The 19469-nt window shown below is 33.4% G+C and overlaps 4 protein-coding genes across 4 annotated transcripts; 3 read left to right on the forward strand and 1 right to left on the reverse strand.

Annotated features, from left to right (window-relative positions):
* Positions 1-202: 202 nt before the first annotated feature.
* On the reverse strand, positions 203-7275 carry LOC140046388 (N-acetyl-D-glucosamine kinase-like). Its single transcript, XM_072091025.1, has 10 exons — positions 7144-7275; positions 6676-6760; positions 6059-6157; positions 5778-5919; positions 2532-2642; positions 2209-2321; positions 1452-1539; positions 1237-1337; positions 842-920; positions 203-667 (listed from the first exon to the last, which is right to left on the reverse strand). Exons 1-10 carry the CDS (start codon positions 7173-7175, stop codon positions 492-494), a joined length of 1026 nt encoding a protein of 341 aa, XP_071947126.1. The 5' UTR covers positions 7176-7275; the 3' UTR covers positions 203-491.
* A 1018-nt stretch (positions 7276-8293) lies between these two features.
* Positions 8294-11326, forward strand: LOC140046387 (actin). The gene is made up of 5 exons (XM_072091024.1): positions 8294-8409; positions 8825-9002; positions 9117-9356; positions 9828-10074; positions 10208-11326. The coding sequence occupies exons 2-5, from the start codon at positions 8865-8867 to the stop codon at positions 10723-10725; spliced, it is 1143 nt and encodes a 380-aa protein (XP_071947125.1). The 5' UTR covers positions 8294-8409; positions 8825-8864; the 3' UTR covers positions 10726-11326.
* A 1848-nt stretch (positions 11327-13174) lies between these two features.
* On the forward strand, positions 13175-14523 carry LOC140047920 (actin, cytoplasmic-like). The gene is made up of 3 exons (XM_072092951.1): positions 13175-13372; positions 13600-13849; positions 13984-14523. Exons 1-3 carry the CDS (start codon positions 13253-13255, stop codon positions 14493-14495), a joined length of 882 nt encoding a protein of 293 aa, XP_071949052.1. The 5' UTR covers positions 13175-13252; the 3' UTR covers positions 14496-14523.
* A 2332-nt stretch (positions 14524-16855) lies between these two features.
* Positions 16856-18762, forward strand: LOC140047922 (actin-3, muscle-specific-like). The gene is made up of 3 exons (XM_072092952.1): positions 16856-17089; positions 17615-17861; positions 18269-18762. Exons 1-3 carry the CDS (start codon positions 16856-16858, stop codon positions 18760-18762), a joined length of 975 nt encoding a protein of 324 aa, XP_071949053.1.
* Positions 18763-19469: the final 707 nt, after the last annotated feature.

Genomic DNA, 19469 nt, shown 5'->3' on the forward strand with positions numbered 1-19469 from the left:
TCATCCAGTCCACCTAGCACCTTGAGATGACCTATAGCTCTGTCTACACTTATCAAACTTTACATGCTGATGTCATACCGCTACCATATTTGAGCACATCACACTTCTTTTTTTTTGTCGAACCAGTTTGATAGTGTAGACAGAGTTTTATACTTAGGCAAAATGCTATATCAATATACAGTAAATGTTACAAGTAGTGGTCAACACATCTTTTAATTTACCATTAATTATATAATCAGAATACACCTACTCTACACTTTATGAAATAAATTGTTATAAAGTTTTTTTATATTATGTTATATTCTCAATCTACAAACTTTCATATTTAAATATATGCAGCCATCCAAAAAAAATGTATGGTTTGGACCCGACACTGGTATCATAAATCATAAAAACAAAGTCATTATTAAGTACTGACAGCTTTTTACTTCCTATAGCCTCTTAATCTTTTAAACACTGTATTAAAATACAGTGTTGAAAGTCATCATTCATCATGTAGAAAAAAACACCTCATAATTAGCCTCATAGTCCAGGGTTAAAGTAAGACCAGCTTTCCTGGCTCCAAGACTAGCTGCCCCAAAGGCTGGTGACTTGTTTAATTGTATCAACTTGAGCTTTTTTATTTCCACATCGCCTTCAGGTCTAGGCTTTATGCCTTCCAGAAACCCTGCAAAAAGCATAATTATATTCATGTTGAGTTCAACTTCATTTTAAATACTATTCATGAGGTCTAAGCTTTAAAAGGAATTGAATAACTCTTGTTGGACACTTGCCAATAGTTGATGTCTTTTATTAGTGCTCCATTTTAATGTTTCATTGAAAGGAATAAAATTGAACTTACCATCTTTTAACAGATCCCAACTTTTCCAAACTGATCCAACACATGTTACTTGTAATCCACTGGGTTGATTTAATAAGGTCTTGAATATGAAAAAGAATTTATTGCAAAATGTATTAAAAATAATAATAATAGTTCATTCTTATATGGTGCATATAAGCAAACTCTCAATGTGCGGTATTTTTTTGGATCAAACACGTATGGAAACATACTCCCATAATAATAATGTGTCTTGATCTAACCGGTATCCATTTTATATACCTGGGTGGAGAGAGGCAAATGTCAGTAAACGATGGAAGCAATGCGGAGAGAGTTGGATTTGAACCATGATCTCGCGATCTGTAATCCAACGTCCACACTTAACTACAGGTTAAAGTTAGTATTGCTATAATATTTACCTTGTCCATTTTTGAAGACACAGCTCTTATATGGTTTCCAAGGTTCTTTCCAGTTTCATTAAATATCCAACAACATAGTGGATCTTTTTCTTTTCTTGCTCCTGCCAAAAAAACATATGGTTACAAAGATTAATATAGAAGTACAGTAGTGTATAGACATAGTACTATTCATGGAAATTATAAATGTTAAAAATAAATACACCTGTCTAACTTACCTTCTGCTAAAACTTTACAAAATTCAGAAAATTTAGGTTTTTCAAAATCACTATATACATGAGAAAGAATTGCAAATCGGTTGCTTATCTGAAAATAAAAAGATTAAATTAAAAGTATGAATACAAAAAATTGGAAAATGATAGGAATATACTTATAAGTACTTGCATTATGTTAATATAACGTTTGCAGTACACCACGTATTATTATTCTTAAAAGAACTGTTGAGTTCTCAACGTTTCGATCAATATACTTTGAAACTTATATATACGTGGTGTACTGTGTATCAACATTTGATTTCGCAATGCAAACCTTCAACCAATGAACAAAACCAATTTCGTCAGAAATAGTCGATGCAAGATGGAGACTATTAGGTCACATACTCAGACAAGACCCATGTACACCAGCTAACACAGCAATAAGCTATTATTTCAGCAACACTACCAATATAAAATTTCGAGGAAGACCGAGAACTACCCTACCAATAACTCCCAGCAATGACCTACTCACCCTTATATCATATCATATATCACATTTATTAAATATAAACAAATAAAGATGTCATTATAAGCAGAACAAAAACATCAAGTATTCCGGACAATTGAAAACCAAGAAAGACACCAAACAACTTAAACAACTAGCCAATGAAAGATCAGATTGGAAGAAACTGGTAAAAGAGATATACGGAGCAGCCCAAGCGGAAATGTCGGCAGACAGCGGAGAGGCAGTAATCATCAAACCTTCAAACAATATACTTACATTATAAAATTCTTGCATTAGCTTCTTTACATATGAAATGTCATAAGGAGGATCTCTTAAATTGTCTTCTGCGTCGATTACGGTCTTGACACCCAGCATGCTTACTTGAAATGCTGCAACAAAAAAAGTTCATATGAAATGTATTGTTACAAATATAATACATATATGAACAAATCAAGCTGAAATCCGTTGACAAGAGATGTGTTGAGATGTGTCGATATATGGACTTGATGATGTCATATCACTACAATATTTAAGGATATCACTACCATATTTGAGTACATCACACTTTTTTGTCACATAAAGTTTAAAGCAACACTAACCTGATCCTTCGTCACCAAGCATATGACCCCAACCACCACACCCAGACACCTTCCCATCTGGGTTGATGAGTTGACAGTTGGATCCAGTACCAGCTATCAATACAAGCCCACCTAAATAAAGCAATAATTCAACCAATACTCAACTCGCAAAACCATACTTTTCGTGAATTAAAAAATTCTTTCTAATTTATTGCAATATCTGTGGTATGTCAGTATGAAAAAACAAAACAAAAATATTGTGTACACTTAAAACTAGCATTAAAGAGTTATTGTCCCCCAAAAACATGAAAAATGAAGATTAATTAAAACAAGTTAATCCCTTCAGTAAAAAAAAACTATAAAAAAATGTTTTCTCATATAAAATGACAAAATAAATGGTCAAGCCAACCATGAACCCATTGGTTGGCAGTCAATTTGACTATTTTTTGCTTTAAAGACCCTGTTGAACCCACAAATGTGAAAACGCCCACAAATGTGAAAACAACCACAAATGTGAAAACGCATCAACCACAAATGTGAAAACAGCGCCCACAAATGTGAAAACGATCATCGCCCACAAATGTGATAACGCCCACAAATGTAAAAACAAGAGAGACTTTTTCGCCCACAAATGTAAAAAAATCAGATCAAATTTAATGCTAGATTCAGACAAACATTATATCATGATTGTATTGAGTTGTTTGTTCACGATACGTCTGTTAGGGTCGTCGTTAACACGTTGGATTATTATCATTTGCTGCTCGTGCGCGCGATATTTGCACGTTAACTCGTTTGTTTAATGAACGTAATAGTTCAAGACGATATTTGTTATTTGCTGCGCGCGTGCACGATACTTCAAGGTCAAGGCCATGTTATATCATTGTTGCTTCTACTGTGTGGTTGTTGGCTTATTATTATGTACGTATAGTTATAAGTCGATGTTCGATATTTTTTTTTTCCGCGCACACGATACAACAAGGTCAAGGTTAAATTGCTACTTGTATGTAGTGTGTGGTTATTAACTCGTTGGCTTACTGTTATGTACGTATAGTTCCAAGTCGATGCTCGATTCGATGTTTTTGGGCGCGTACACGATACTACAAGGTCATATATCATTGCTGCTTGAAGTGCAGTTGGGCTTACTATATTAGTATTATGTACGTATTATAGCTCCAAGTCGATGCTCGGTGTACACGATACTACAAGATCAATGCTATACTCGTCGTTCAGTTATTGCAGTAGTTCCTAATGTTCAATTTTTTTACAAAACTATAACCACAAGATAATAATACAAGAGCTAGAGCAAGAACAACTAATAAAAGAATATTTCTTTATTTTAGAGCGATAAACAAATTGTAACATAGAATAATACCGTAACACCAATATCCAACCAAACATAATACACGATACGATAGTATCAAACTTGTCACGAACATGTATTCTATAAAACATACTATGAAATCTATAACAATTATACTAATGGACAAAACTTCCTACTATAGGCCTACTACTATTTACATTCGTGGTTTAATCTGATGCTTATTGTTTAATTTGTATATCTATTTTTAGCGGATAATTATAAAGATATACGGAGAATAATATTACCTATTGAATGCATTACAATTTAACTGATTTACTATCAAACGTATATTCGACAATTTTTATGTATAATATAATTATAAGTAAATAAGTCAACGTACAAGGTATAACGGTATTGTTAATGAGGAACAAACTGGCTTCATGAATTACCTAACAAAATATTTAAGGAGGAGTTGCAATGCGATTAAATAATGTTATCTACTAATAGTAGGCTTACACTTGATTTGAGATGCCTATAACACTAATTGTATGAGCATTAGAAGTCATAACAGTAAGCCAACGAGTTAATAACCACACACTACATACAAGTAGCAATTTAACCTTGACCTTGTTGTATCGTGTGCGCGCAAAAAAAAAATATCGAACATCGACTTATAACTATACGTACATAATAGTAAGCCAACAACCACACAGTAGAAGCAACAATGATATAACATGGCCTTGACCTTGAAGTATCGTGCACGCGCGCAGCAAATAACAAATATCGTCTTGAACTATTACGTTCATTAAACAAACGAGTTAACGTGCAAATATCGCGCGCATGAGCAGCAAATTATAATAATCCAACGTGTTAACCACGACCCTAACAGACATATCGTGAACAAACAATTATTGAAACAACTCAATACAATCATGATATAATGTAGTACTGTACCTCGATCAAAATTGTTTGAGTCTAGCATTAAATTTCATCTGATTTTTTTTTTTTACATTTGTGGCCGAAAAATTCTCATTTTTTTTTACATTTGTGGGCGTTATCACATTTGTGGGCGATGATCGTTTTCACATTTGTGGGCGCTGTTTATTACATTTGTGGTTGATGCGTTTTCACATTTGTGGTTGTTTTCACATTTGTGGGTGATGCGTTTTCACATTTGTGGTTGTTTTCACATTTGTGGGTGATGCGTTTTCACATTTGTGGTTGTTTTCACATTTGTGGGCGTTTTTACATTTGTGGGTTCAACAGACCCCTTCCCTGCAATTTTGGACGTTTTTTGGAAAATAATACATATATATCACTTTAAAAACATTAAACCATGTCATTCCTTGTCTTAAATGTACGTTTTATGGTAAATTATGATAAAAAGTGAGAAACAATGCACTACCTAAGTAGCTCGCGGCGATCGACCTCTCGTGGACGGTCTTAGGCCTAGCCTAGCTAGGCTTAGTTTTGTAGGCCTAGCTGGTAAACATCGATAACGTACGAACATCGTACGCTAGCTATATACCTAGCCTGACGTTGTATAGTTGCTGCATTAATTGTCTTTCTATTTTTGCCAGACTCCGTTGATACAAATTGGGGAAAACCCGGTATTTTCGCTGAAAAGTTAGGAGTCTTCCATTTGTTTTGGCTTCACGATCAATCGAAAAGTGGGCGAATTACAGGTGAAAAACAAAAATATCAATCCGCGCGCAATGCATTTTGGGATTTATAGCGGGCCGCTATAATTATTAGAATCGATTTATTTTTCACATTTTTAACCGTTTAAAGACGAAAAAAGTTATCGCAATAGGACCATATAGTATTCTTTTTACATTAAATATAGTTTGTGATCTTAAATTAGATCTAAAAAACGTAGGGAATGGAGCTTTAAATTACAGGCATATTCAATTCAGTCCCCAAATCAATAACAAGAACACTTTCAGACATGACCCCTCTCCACATACCTGATGATGATGCAGTCTCTATGGCACCATATGTATCAGTGCATACATGGTAGTTATCGCTGGTGTTTGGGTATTTGCTCTGCATTCCAGATATTATCTTTATCTGTATCTCTTTCTGCTCACCACCACTTAAAGACATACCCTGAAAAATACCAACATTGAAATCATTTTCAATAATCATCGATGGAGCAAACCTGCCATATATTTCGTTGCTCTATTGTATTTCATGTACAAACTTCTTCTAAATATTTACACATCAAATGAAAACTTCTGAAACTTACCAATGATTTCAGTTTTGTATCATCGTCAATATTGGCTTGTTTCTTGGCGTCCTTCACAAGAACTGCAATATTTATCAAACACTGATCTATTCCAAGTAGCTATGAATGAAAGAAATTATTATGGTGTATTATAATAACAATATTAACATTTTGTTTTGCAAAGTTAAACATACTTTATTGCATTCTAGCATAATACAAAACGTATCATGACAAAGATAAGTTGTATTGTTTAATAATTGCTTATAATAATTTTGATATTTATGTACAGTATTTTAATTGACCTTGATTACTTAATAAAGAAACTCAAAAATAATCTGATATGGTTTTCTGTATCATGCACCTTAAAAAATAGGTCCATGCATGTATTTCATCCTTCCCTGGTCCATGTAATACTAATATAGTACTGCGTATGCGAAAATCACAGAAATCATAATTGTATCAAATTTAAAGTTTAGCTTAGGCAACCATTGGTTGGGGTTCCAATTTCAAACATTTCATCTAATTTCTGCATATAATTCAATGGGTCACATCTTCCAAAAATCAAGTGAAAATTAAATTAAATCAAAGCTTGCAATTTGATGTATAACATTTAACACATGTAGACAGAATTTTTTTACCCATGGATTGGTTCCAGGTCCTTCTACTAATGCAGCAACAGATCCATCCTGCTTCAGAATCACTATCGTCGAATGAGTAGCCCCTCTGAAAGAAAATGTATTCAATTGTTAATTATTATATGATAATAATTTAGTCAATTTGTACTATTTTCATAAAAATTTCAGCACAAGTTGAAAAAAAAAACAGAAAAGAGGACGGAGGGCTAGGCCCAGTAAAATTCCCCATGTATTAACAAAATAATGAGTTCCCATCCAGAGTGGTGCGGTTCCGTGGTACTTTCTACTACCTACCCAGGCCAGGCCTCGGCGGCTTAGTAGTAGTAGTACTAGGCTAGGCTAGTAGTTCAAGTTCTAGTACTAGTAGGCCTAGCCTAGCTAGCTAGGCCAAGATAGAGGACAGGGAACCTTCAAATCCGTTCTGTAAATATTTAATAATAGTATATTTATATGAATATAAATAAACAGTACCCTTCAATTCCACCGTAATAACTTTCACTCATCGTTGCTACAAAAGGGAAAGTATATGCATCAAAAATCCAGGGTTCCCAACAAAACAAATATCAAAACAACACAGGCATGATGTCACGTGACGTAACACCACCTGACCACCGTCTTAAACAATATAGCTAATATTTATTTATTATAAAATTAATAAAAATAAGCCCTTTCTCATTCGAAATTATGAAATGCTTTCCAATAACTTTCAATTTCATCACAAAAATATTACTTTATTTGGTCATTCAATCAAGGGTTGTATTAATTATTGCAAAGAATTTAAAAATAGAAATGATGTAATCACCGTATGAATATGATGAATAGCAAATCAATATAGATATGATTCAAGTTTAGTGAATTATAATATACATAATATCCATTGTTATTATTTGAAATATATAATACACACTCAGATAATAAAACATATGTTTTATGCCTGTGACCCAGATAATGTTTTACTTTGTAGGCCTATCTGTATTAGGCCTATTGGTAAATTTTGGAATAAATAGACGTCTACATCTATAAGTAAAATTACAGTACCGTATAGGCCTACGACAGGCTGTTCATAACTAATTCAGAATTGAATGAGTTAGTTGTTTGTTATGAGTCTTTATTATCTTTATCATATATTTAATTTCATAATATGCCTATATTCCCCTTCACTCCATAGGCCTGGCCTATTGTCTTTTTACTAATCGTATCATCATTGTTTTCTTATGATTAAAATAAAACATAAGTTGGTAACGATTGTTCATGATTTAATATTAAATATGATAATCACCAATTGTTCAAACAGGTGACTCATTTTAGATAAACATGATATATAATGAATAAACATTATGCGGTATTCCAAATATGGCAATGACGCTTCCATTTATGGTAGCTATTGAATCAGCCAGGTATTATTGATTAGAATGGGCAAACCAAAGGTCTGCTGTAAGATACCAGGATACCTTATATGGCGTGGTACTGTCAATGTGTGACCAACCCCATTCGCCAATATTTGTTGCTGCTAAAATGATAATGTATGTATTATACCATTATATTCATTTCCAAATAAGGGCAAACATTTCAAACTAAATGGTATAAATATCGATGAGAATCCAATAATTTTCATAAGAGACTGAGCTACCTATACAGAGAAGTTAGACGTTAAGCTTTAACAGTACCGAAGATTTTAAAGATATTTACATCGAATATAGTTTTGTATATTCATTCCAAGTTAATTCAACACAAAAGGTAAGACGTCAATATACAGCTTAATTTGTCTTTAATCTTCGAATATTTTTGTATGACGGCCTAATACAATCTTAGGTCACAATTAAATGTTTTATAATATTTGAAGTAGTTTATATCCAACATGCATAAGTCCTTGATTGACACCGAAGTGTGATGTCGTGAATAATGTTGCCCAACTTCTGACAACATAACAAAATTAAAATAAACTTCAGTTTGATAAAAAAAAACATTTGTGCATATAAATATTTTATGTAATAATGTTTTAATACAAAAAAAACTTTAATTCGTTAATTCATGACATGATACTAAAATTATATTAAATTAGCAAGGCAAATACATAGATAACATGTTGATCTTTCTGTTTTTAATTATTTTACGTAGAACAAAATTAACAAGCAATTGTTTTCCTTTTCAGCATTATTACGTAATAATATTAGAAACTTCTTATAGCAACAATGTCGACTAATAATTACGACGAAGATTTGACAGCACTTGTGATCGACAATGGTTCAGGCATGTGTAAAGCAGGTTTTGCGGGTGATGATGCACCTAGGGCCGTGTTCCCAGCTGTAGTTGGAAGGCCTAGACATCAGGTAATACATAGAAAATACGTTTTATGAAAACCATAGTCTTTGAATTGATATGTTTAGAAACATTGAACGATTGAGTTGTCTACTAACGATTTTTTTGTTTTTGTTAAAAAAAAGTCAATGATGATAGGGATGGGCCAAAAAGACAGTTATATCGGCGACGAAGCGCAATCTAAACGTGGAATGCTTACCCTAAAATACCCAATAGAACATGGCATTGTAACGAATTGGGACGACATGGAAAAGATATGGCACCATTGTTTCTACAATGAGCTTCGAGTTGCGCCAGAAGAACACCCAATATTATTGACAGAAGCACCACTTAACCCAAAATCTAACCGAGAGAAAATGACGCAGGTAAGATTTTATGCAATTTAACAGGGCTGTAATAATCTATAATATTATTAACCTAAAATGTAACCACTTATGTGTTACTTGTTCTGCTTTTCTACTCTAAAACAAACATTTTGGAAACAAAAATGTTTGTACTCAACTCAATACTAAAAATCAGAGCCATATATTATATGGCTCTGCTAAATATAACTTTCTTCCGCCCTCTATGATTTTGCGCATGAGATTATTCCATTCTAATAATAGGTATATTTATTGTATTTTATTATAGCGATATAAATATCTGTATGGTTTTATTACTTATCAAATCCAAAATAACGTTAACCATTAAAGTAAAAAATAAGTTATAATTATATTATTTTAATTGTTTCATTGGTGTTTTTCTATAATACATACGGTACTAAATGGTTCCTTTATTTATGCAACGCGTTGAACACGAATCTAACTATATTTTGTATTAATTTTTCGAATTTTTAGATAATGTTTGAAACATTCAATATGCCTGCAATGTACGTAAACATACAGGCTGTCCTGTCATTGTACGCTGCAGGCAGAACCACCGGCATAGTGTTCGATTCAGGGGACGGTGTCTCCCATGTTGTGCCAATCTACGAGGGATATTCACTTCCACACGCTATTGAACGATTGGACCTGGCTGGACGAGACCTTACTGAACATTTAACAAGAATTCTTTCCGAAAGAGGATACTCACTTACCACCACAGGTAAATAATTTGTAACAATAGGCAAATGGTTATTAATACGTCCGGTTTTGAAAAAAAATGAAGATTTTATTTTGGTTGCCGTGTATGCTAATAGCCTATACTATTAAATTTCTACATTTGTATTTTCTTTTAGCTGAAAGAGAAATTGTTCGAGATATAAAAGAAAAGCTCTGTTACACCGCTCCTGATTTTGAAGAAGAGATGAACAAGGCCGCAACAAGTTCATCGCTAGAAAAAAGTTACGAACTGCCCGACGGACAGGTAATCACAATCGGAAACGAACGATTCCGATGTCCCGAAGTCCTCTTCCAACCATCGCTCATCGGAATGGAACATAGTGGAATCCATGAAACGATATTCAACAGCATAATGAAATGTGACGTTGACATTCGTAGAGAACTCTATCAAAACTGTGTAATGTCTGGTGGTTCTACTATGTTTCCAGGAATCGCGGATCGTCTGCAGAAAGAAATGACGTCATTGATACCTGCCGGTATGAAGGTGAAAATAATAGCAGCCCCTGAACGCAAGTATTCGGTATGGATAGGGGGGTCTATTCTAGCCTCTCTGTCAACATTCCAACAGATGTGGATTAGCAAACAGGAATACGATGAATCTGGCCCTGGTATAGTTCACAGAAAGTGTTTTTAGGTTGAATTCAGGCATATTTAATTGCTAGGAAAAATGATTTTATAGACTGCCTATAGGCCTACTGTAAATACAAACGAATCTATATCTGATCAGAAATTATTGTTGCTTTAGATAGGCCTACATTTATTTATATCAAATTTAAATCTTTAATTGACATTGTATATAACTAAACTAAATATTCAGAAATTGACAAAAAACATTAAAATCTTTTTAAATGTGTAAATATGCGTAATACCTAAAAATTGGTTAGCACTATAATAGCATGATTTATATTATAAAATCTGATTGTATTTATAATCATAAATCACTTAATAATATTAGTCATAATTATGATTATTAATTTTGTATCTATGTGATTAAATATCATGATACAACAACACTTTTTCTATTAAAACGTAAACGGTTAAACTCAAATGACGGGGTGAACTATGCATTGGATTCGTTGCCTTTCAAGCATGTTTATTTTACTTTTATTAATACTTTTATTTTAATAATTTTTTGCTGACGAATTCAAGCCCGTGGCGAGGATGTTTACCGGGAGATTTTTTCCGCAAAAATCGTCACAAGCAAGGCTAAAAGTTAGACCTATTTCATACTTTCCACTGCCGCTCTCTAATTTGAAAAGTTGGCCGGTAGTAAATGAAAAAAATTGGGTTTGTTTTAACCCATCAATCACCTCGGACTTATATTGTTCATTTAGGTTGTATATCATTCTGTTATCATAAAATATATCCGTATACAATGATGGATAAATAAAGAAACAAGAAGCATTGTTGAAACTATTTGTTTAAATTTTGGAATTTGACTATGTTATCATGTGATGATTATCACTGTATCTATATAGATAGTATTTTTTGAAGTTTATACAGAGTACAGCTCAGAATTGGATGATAAGGACTCGCATATAATAATAATTGAACTGTATTTCAGCAATGTACAAGCCATATAAAATACAAAGAATAAAATAAAAGCACATTATTTAAAAGACAAACAATTAACAACAACTGGAAGACCAAGAAGTTTCCTGAAAACTATAAAAGTTCGCTGTGAGAAATTCGTAATCGAAGTAGCTACAGTGTCTGAATGTTTCTAATATAATGTGTACCGTAACGTATTAATTTACCTTGATTTACCATGATGTTGAGGCTAAAGCAAACATTGCTTATTCGCCCCTCTGAAAGTTAGTCTCTAACATTTATGGCTGAAACTTCTGATGGTGATTTTTCCAACGTTCTTGCAGGTTTGACTTAAATTGGTTTACTGACTTCGACTCTACAACATTCGTTAAAGCATTCTAATCCTTAATTACCCGTGTTCTAAAAGTATTGGTTTCCCACTTAGTTTTAACTCGCGGCTTTGTTAATTTAAAGAATGATCCCTAGTATAAAAAACTGTTGACATATAAAAAGGTTCCGACTTATCAATTCCTTTCAGGATTTTAAATACCTGGATCAGTGAACCTCTAAGGTTTCTAAAAGGCCATCCTAGGGTTGTTGGTGCTGTATCTAAAAATTGTCCCGCTATCAGGCAATTCCTTAGTTGGCATCATTTTGATCAATTGACAAATAATCATATCATATTTTGAAATTGTGATAAAAAAAAATTATCAAACATATAAAAATAAATTTTCTGTAAATAAAATAACATTCATAATCCAGAGTGCACAACAATAACTGAAGATTTTGTTGTAAAGAAATTCAACATAAACGGTAGGTACGTCGAAAATATATTCTTGACATCTTAATCTGCCTTTCTCATGTCTTTGCATCAATTTACAGTGCCTCAAAGATTTAGACAAAACAGCGACCTTATATTATTTCTACTGAAATTAAATTATGTTAACTTTTTTTATACAACAACATTTCACTTTTGATATCTTATTTTACTTAGAACGGCAAAGATCTTGATTGATTTCGCATAAGCTCTTTTTATTAGGAACAGAACGGTGTGTTAAGTAATTGACTGAATAACAAACGGTAACATATTATTACAATGTCTACCACTAATCACGATGAAGGGGTCCCGGCACTTGTTATCGACAATGGTTCAGGCGTGTGTAAAGCAGGCTTTGCGGATGCTGATGCACCTAGGGCCGTGTTCCCAGCTGTAGTTGGAAGGCCTTGGTATGGACAGCAGGTATAATAGCAAAACAATTTTGTTATATGTAATTTAATATTTAGATCGTATCACAGAATAATTCACTAAGATTTAACCCCTACTAATGATCTGATCTAATCGTGATTAAATTGAATCGACAGCGTGTAGGCATTGATTAATTGTGTACATCTATATATCTTTTCCAATTATATCAGTTAGGCTATCATTCAATATAATAATATAAACTGTGTTAGTTATGAACTACGTTTCGAAATTAAACGTTGCTGGACAATTTCTGTGTCTAAGATTGATTAATTTGTGTTTATTTAAGTCGACAGTTTTTGGACATGAAGCACAACATAAGAATAAGATAGGAATTTGTACACTGGAATACCCAATAGATCGTGGCATTGTAACAAATTGGGACGACATGGAAAAGATTTGGCACCATTGTTTCTACAATGAGCTTCGAGTTGCGCCAGAAGAACATCAGATACTACTGACAGAAGCACCACTTAACCCAAAAGCGAATCGAGAGAAAATGACGCAGGTAGGTTTTTTAGTTTAGTTGGGATGACTTTTTAAAAATTATTTATTTTTATGTTTGTCACATTTGACTCCCATTCCCGCCTCTTTTCTCCCCGAAACTAAGTTTTTATTTTATTAGTAGGCCTATAGTGTTTACGATTTAATTATTATGACTTATGATCAGCAGACACAAAAAGCGAACCACGGCATATAACTGTCAATTTTCGTTTTCGTATTCCTGATTTCTAGATAATGTTTGAGACATTCAAAGTGCCTGCAATGTACGTAAGCATACAGGCTGTCCTGTCATTGTACGCTACAGGCAGAGTCACCGGCATAGTGTTCGATTCAGGGGACGATGTTTCCCATGCTGTTCCAATCTATGAGGGAAACGCACTTCCACATGCTATTGAACGATTGGACTTGGCTGGACGAGATCTTACTGAAAATTTAGCAACAATGCTTCTTTTTGAAAGAGGATACTCATTTAAAACCACATGTAGGCATATACTTTACTTTTAGTTTTGACAGGCAAAATTCTGTCCGAACTGACAACACAATGTTATTATTTCGGTATGTTAGGCCTACTTTTATCCATGGGCCTACTAAATAAATACTTGTTTCTTTATTTAGCTGAAAAAGAAGTAGTTCGAGATATAAAGGAAAAGCTCTGTTACGTCGCTCTTGATTTTGAAGAAGAGATGAACAAGGCCGCAACAAGTTCATCGCTTGAAAAAAGTTACGAACTACCCGATGGACAGGTAATCACAATCGGAAACGAACGATTCCGATGTCCCGAAGTCCTCTTCCAACCATCGCTCATCGGAATGGAACATAGTGGAATCCATCAAACGATATATAACAGCATAATGAAATGTGACATTCATGAAGAACTCTATCAAAACTGTGTAATGTCTGGTGGTTCAACTATGTTTCCAGGAATCGCGGATCGTCTGCAAAAGGAAATGACGTCATTGATACCTGCCGGTATGAAGGTGGAAATAATAGCAGCCCCTGAACGCAAGTATTCTGCATGGATAGGGGGTTCTATTTTAGCGTCTCTGTCAGCTTTCCAACAGATGTGGATTAGTAAACAGGAATATGATGAATCTGGCCCTGGTATAGTTCACAGAAAGTGTTTTTAAATAGAAATAGAAAGATTGTTATTGCCAATATAGACTGGGCCGATAGATTGCCTATACTGTATATACAAACGAATCTAGTATTATATCTGATAGGCCTATCCGTATACAATGATGGCATAAATAAACATTGATGAAACTATTTTTTGTTTGAATTTTGGAATTTGACTATCATTATTTATCACTGCAGAATTTGCCTATCATAACATGCCGTATTTGTTGAAGATTATACAGAGTACAGCTCAGAATTGGGTGATGACTCGCATATAATAATAATTGAACTTTATATCAGCAATGTACAAGCCATATCAAATACAAAGAATAAAACAAAAGCACATCAATCGTCATTAAAAAGACAAACAAATCAATAAAAATCAGCCCTGAGAAGGTCCATACAGTTAAAATGTAGCTTCGAAAATGTCTAACTATACAAAATAGACAGTTTTAATTGGTTTGTTTGTACTATCTTCCAGTCTACAAATAAATTTATAACATGTATTTCTATACAATTCATAGAAAGAGGGAACTTTGTTCATGAAAAACATCTGACTGGTACTAAAGTGTCGTGGAGGACGAATAAGTCCTAAAAAACTATAAAAGTTCGCTGAGAAATTCATAATCGAACTACTTAGAGTGTTGTTATTGTGTAACGTACTATTTAGGCCAGCTCATGATTGTTGGTGGTGAACCTAAAAATTGTCCCGCTATCATAGGCAATCACTTAGTTGGCATCATTTTGTATCACATATGCCCTAATTGACGTGACCAAAACGTATCCCAATATTCTTATACTTAAATTAATTTTTATGACGAAATTAGCATTTCTGGACAATGTCATATTTTGTTATAAAGTACCCATACCAAGAAATGGTGATAAGGGTACACTTTAAAACTAAAATTGGTCCTTTTCAAACATATAAAAATGTTCGGTCAATAAAATAACATTCATAGGCTAGGCCTAAGCTACTAATAACTGACGATTTTAAGTAAGAAATTCAACATAAAAGGTAGGTACGTCGAAAATATATTCTTGAAATCTTTTTATCTTAATCTATATCTTATAATAAATTATTGTTGTTATAGATATGCCTACATTTATTTATATAAAATCAAAGTGTTTATTTCACATTGATATATGATAAGCGTTAATTTACAGTATACAGTACATTACGGATACTGACACATAATTACAAAACACAACGATCATAGTAATTATTTGGTAATTCATGTTTTCAAAGTTACACATTATAGAGCGGATGATATCATTATGATACAACAGCTATTTAAAAAATACTTTGACTGCTGATCTCTAATTTGAAAAGGTCACTTAAACATGAAAAAATGGTTAGTTTGAACCCTCGAACCACCCCGTAGGCTATTGATCGCTAGATAAAGAAATAATAAATATTTATAAAACTATTTGTCCGAACTTGACTTATCAATCTTAAACTTATAACTTCCATGAAACAGATTTTACATTGTGATGATTATCACAAAATTGCTTAATGACGTATTTGTTAAAGATACAGTACCGAGAATCACAAAACAAAAGACATACATTTAAACAACAAAGTATAAAGTTCGGTGTGAATTTAATAATGTTCATTGTGCTAAAATACATTTAGACTGTATATTTGCAGATTATAAGCTAGCTATGGATCATCCCACTGTTACCAACCCAGAAGGTACGTCGAAATATATTCTTTGACGCTATTTTATTTATTATTTATAGTGGCTTTAGGTGCATAGTGGCTTAAAGTACTTGAATTAAACTAAAATTAAATATAATATTATATCTTTTCGGGCAACAATCACACCTTAACCCAACCCCATGTACCTTTTCAGTATCCTATTTGTTAGTATTCGCACAAGCAATTAAACAAAACTAAATACTATTATAACGTTATTGAGTATATATTCTTATGTTTGATAGCAATTTCCACCAATATTAACGACGACGTAAAGGCAACAATTGTTATCGACAACGGTTCAGGTATTTGCAAGGCGGGGTTTGCAGGTGTCGATTTAGAACCACGGGTCGTCTTCCCAGCTTTTGTTGGAAGAACTAGACATCAGGTAATAGTATAGCGAATAGTTGAGAAAAGACGTCTTGTGTGTATGGTAGGCTAAAGATCGTCATAATTAAATTAAATATAATCGACAATATCTTTGTTTATAACTTATGCTCTATCAGTTATCGTTAAATATAATAATACTATATTATATATATTATATATACTGCCAAGTTCAGAACCATATGGATGATATATGGAAGGCATTAAGGAAACATGATCCCACTCTTTTGGATGGTTTTGTTAAAGAAAGCTTTATTTGTTCGAAATTATGACGTGATCTTTTTAAAGATGGCAATAACCGGAGGAGGCAGCGTTTTCATTGGCGAAGAAGCACAATCTAAACGAGGAATGCTTACCCTAAAATACCCAATAGAAAATGGCATTGTAACGAATTGGGACGACATGGAAAGGATTTGGCACCATTGTTTCTACAATGAGCTTCTAGTTGCGCCAGAAGAACACCCAATATTACTGACAGAAGCACCACTTAACCCAAAAGCGAATCGAGAGAAAATGACGCAGGTATTATTGTATACTATTGATAGGACAGTTTTTCTACCAAAACATTGATTTCAAATCAAAGTTTCAATTTAGGCCTAATTGTTTTGAGGGAAGTTATTTCCTCTATTATTTTGCGCGTGAGATTATTCCATTCTTATAATTGGTATACTAATATAACATTCAGTAGGCGTACCAAGCAAAGCAGTAGCCGACATCCAGCTAGCTAGCAGGGAGAACCCGACGTGAAAATGTTGTTTCCTTCCTTAGAAAATAGCCACTGACGTTAAATGACAACATAGAGTAAGCATAAGTTTATATGCTTGTGTTGGTTATATATTTAATTGTTTTAATCATCTTACTCTTCCCTGTTGTACATTCCTAACGGTTCCATTGATACCATGGATTAATGAATACTCATTAATCCATGTTGATACGTACAATTAAGGATGTGAACGATTCCATTATGTGTGCACGTCAATCTCCCTGGTCACACGTAAGTAAGGCCCAACTTATCATTTATTTGTTTGCATTTTTCGTAATTTCTAGATAATGTTTGAAACATTCAACGTACCTGCAATGTACGTAAGCATACAAGCTGTCCTGTCATTGTTCGCTGATAGCAGAACCACCGGCATAGTGTTCGATTCAGGGGACGGCGTTTCCCATGCTGTTCCAATCTATGAAGGATACGCACTTCCACATGCCATTAAACGAATGCACCTGGCTGGAAGAGACCTTACTGAATATTTAGCAAGGCTTTTTTTAGAAAGAGGTCACTCATTTACCACCACAGGTAGGCATATACATACATACCCTCCATAAGGAATACATTTTTCTTCCATCTAATATTCGTATCCGTCTGCCTCGAAGCCGTACTAAACGCTACAATAAATCATTTGTCCCACAATCTATTGTCACCTATAACAAATTTGTCCAACGCTAACTCATGGAGAGAACACCTGGATCGTAGACTTTTTGATATTTTATATGTGATTTTATATTGATTTGTATTTTGTATGTATGTTTGTTATTATCTCTGCAGTGTATATAAAAGGAATTTCTGATACATACATAGGCCTACAGGAAAATATTTTTTCCGAATTGACAAAAATGTTATTCTTCCGGTATGATAGGCATACCACGTATAAAATAATACTTATTTTATCTATAGGCCTACTAAATAACTCCTTTTTTATTTAGCTGAAAAAGAAATAGTTCGAGATATAAAGGAAAAGCTATGTTATGTCGCTCTTGATTTTGAAGAAGAGATGACCACGACCGCAACTTGTCCATCTATGGGTTACGAACTACCCGATGGTCAGATAATCACAATCGGAAACCAACGATTCCGATGTCCAGAAGCCCTCTTCCATCCTGACCATGAAATCCACCAAACTATATATAACAGCATACAGAAATGTGACATTGACATTCGTAAAGAACTTTATCAAAATTGTGTAATGTCTGGTGGTTCTACTATGTATCCTGGATTTGTGGATCGTCTGAAAAAAGATATTACGTCACTCGCACCCCCTACTATAAAGGTGAAAATAATAGCACCCCCTGAGCGCAAGTATTCAGTATGGATAGGGGGGTCTGTTCTTGGGTCTCTGCCAACTTTCCAACAGATGTGGATTAGTAAACAAGAATATGATGAATCCGGCGCTGGCATAGTTCACAGAAAGTGTTTTTAAGTAGAAATCATTGCATAATCTTTAATTGCCAGGAAAAACGATTGTATTGACAGTGCCTATACCTTACATACAAACAAATCTATATTCGATTGTTGCTATAAATAGTCTACAATTATTTATATCAAATTTAAATCTTTATTTCACGTTGTATATAACTACTAAGCTAAATATTAAGAAATGTTAAAATCTTTTGAAATTTGTAAATATGCGTAATATCTCAAAATTAGTCAGCACAGCATATTATAAAATCTGATTGTATTTATAATCATGAATCACTTATAATAATATTAGTCATAATTATGATTATTGATTTTTTTTATCTATGTGATTAGATATCATGGTACAACAACATTTTTCATATTTAAAAAACTCAAATGACGGGGTGAACTATGCCTTGTCAAGCATGTTTGTTATACAATACCTTTATTTTATTTCTTTTGTGCTGACGATTTCAAACCCGTAGTGAGGATTTTTACAGGCGTTTGTTTTTTCTGCAAAAATCGTCACAAGCTAGGCTAAAAGTTTCATACTTTCACTGCTGATCTCTAATTTGAAAAGGTTGGCCGGTACTTTGGTTTGAACCCTCGAATCACCTCGGGCTTGGATTTTTATTTTAGGTTGTATATTGTATTATAAAAATATATTCATATTATACATGATGGCTAATAAATATTGATTATACTATTTATCAGAATTTTAGAAACTTA

Source organism: Antedon mediterranea, chromosome 4, assembly GCF_964355755.1.
Source record: "Antedon mediterranea chromosome 4, ecAntMedi1.1, whole genome shotgun sequence".
NCBI lineage: Eukaryota > Metazoa > Echinodermata > Crinoidea > Comatulida > Antedonidae > Antedon > Antedon mediterranea.

What these genes read in the sequence shown, in the direction of transcription:
- LOC140046388 (XM_072091025.1), bottom strand. Translation starts at nt 7,175, where the DNA reads ATGAGTGAAAGTTATTACGGTGGAATTGAAGG. An exon ending in GCTTGGTGACGAAGGATCAG is followed by an intron (nt 2,322 to 2,531) that starts GTTAGTGTTGCT and finishes TTTTTGTTGCAG; the next exon opens with CATTTCAAGTAAGCATGCTG. An exon ending in TTGGGATCTGTTAAAAGATG is followed by an intron (nt 668 to 841) that starts GTAAGTTCAATT and finishes TGCTTTTTGCAG; the next exon opens with GGTTTCTGGAAGGCATAAAG.
- LOC140046387 (XM_072091024.1), top strand. Translation starts at nt 8,865, where the DNA reads ATGTCGACTAATAATTACGACGAAGATTTGACAGCACTTGTGATCGAC. An exon ending in TTGGAAGGCCTAGACATCAG is followed by an intron (nt 9,003 to 9,116) that starts GTAATACATAGA and finishes GTTAAAAAAAAG; the next exon opens with TCAATGATGATAGGGATGGG. An exon ending in ATACTCACTTACCACCACAG is followed by an intron (nt 10,075 to 10,207) that starts GTAAATAATTTG and finishes ATTTTCTTTTAG; the next exon opens with CTGAAAGAGAAATTGTTCGA.
- LOC140047920 (XM_072092951.1), top strand. Translation starts at nt 13,253, where the DNA reads ATGGAAAAGATTTGGCACCATTGTTTCTACAATGAGCTTCGAGTTGCG. An exon ending in ATCGAGAGAAAATGACGCAG is followed by an intron (nt 13,373 to 13,599) that starts GTAGGTTTTTTA and finishes CCTGATTTCTAG; the next exon opens with ATAATGTTTGAGACATTCAA. An exon ending in ATACTCATTTAAAACCACAT is followed by an intron (nt 13,850 to 13,983) that starts GTAGGCATATAC and finishes TTCTTTATTTAG; the next exon opens with CTGAAAAAGAAGTAGTTCGA.
- LOC140047922 (XM_072092952.1), top strand. Translation starts at nt 16,856, where the DNA reads ATGGCAATAACCGGAGGAGGCAGCGTTTTCATTGGCGAAGAAGCACAA. An exon ending in ATCGAGAGAAAATGACGCAG is followed by an intron (nt 17,090 to 17,614) that starts GTATTATTGTAT and finishes CGTAATTTCTAG; the next exon opens with ATAATGTTTGAAACATTCAA. An exon ending in TCACTCATTTACCACCACAG is followed by an intron (nt 17,862 to 18,268) that starts GTAGGCATATAC and finishes TTTTTTATTTAG; the next exon opens with CTGAAAAAGAAATAGTTCGA.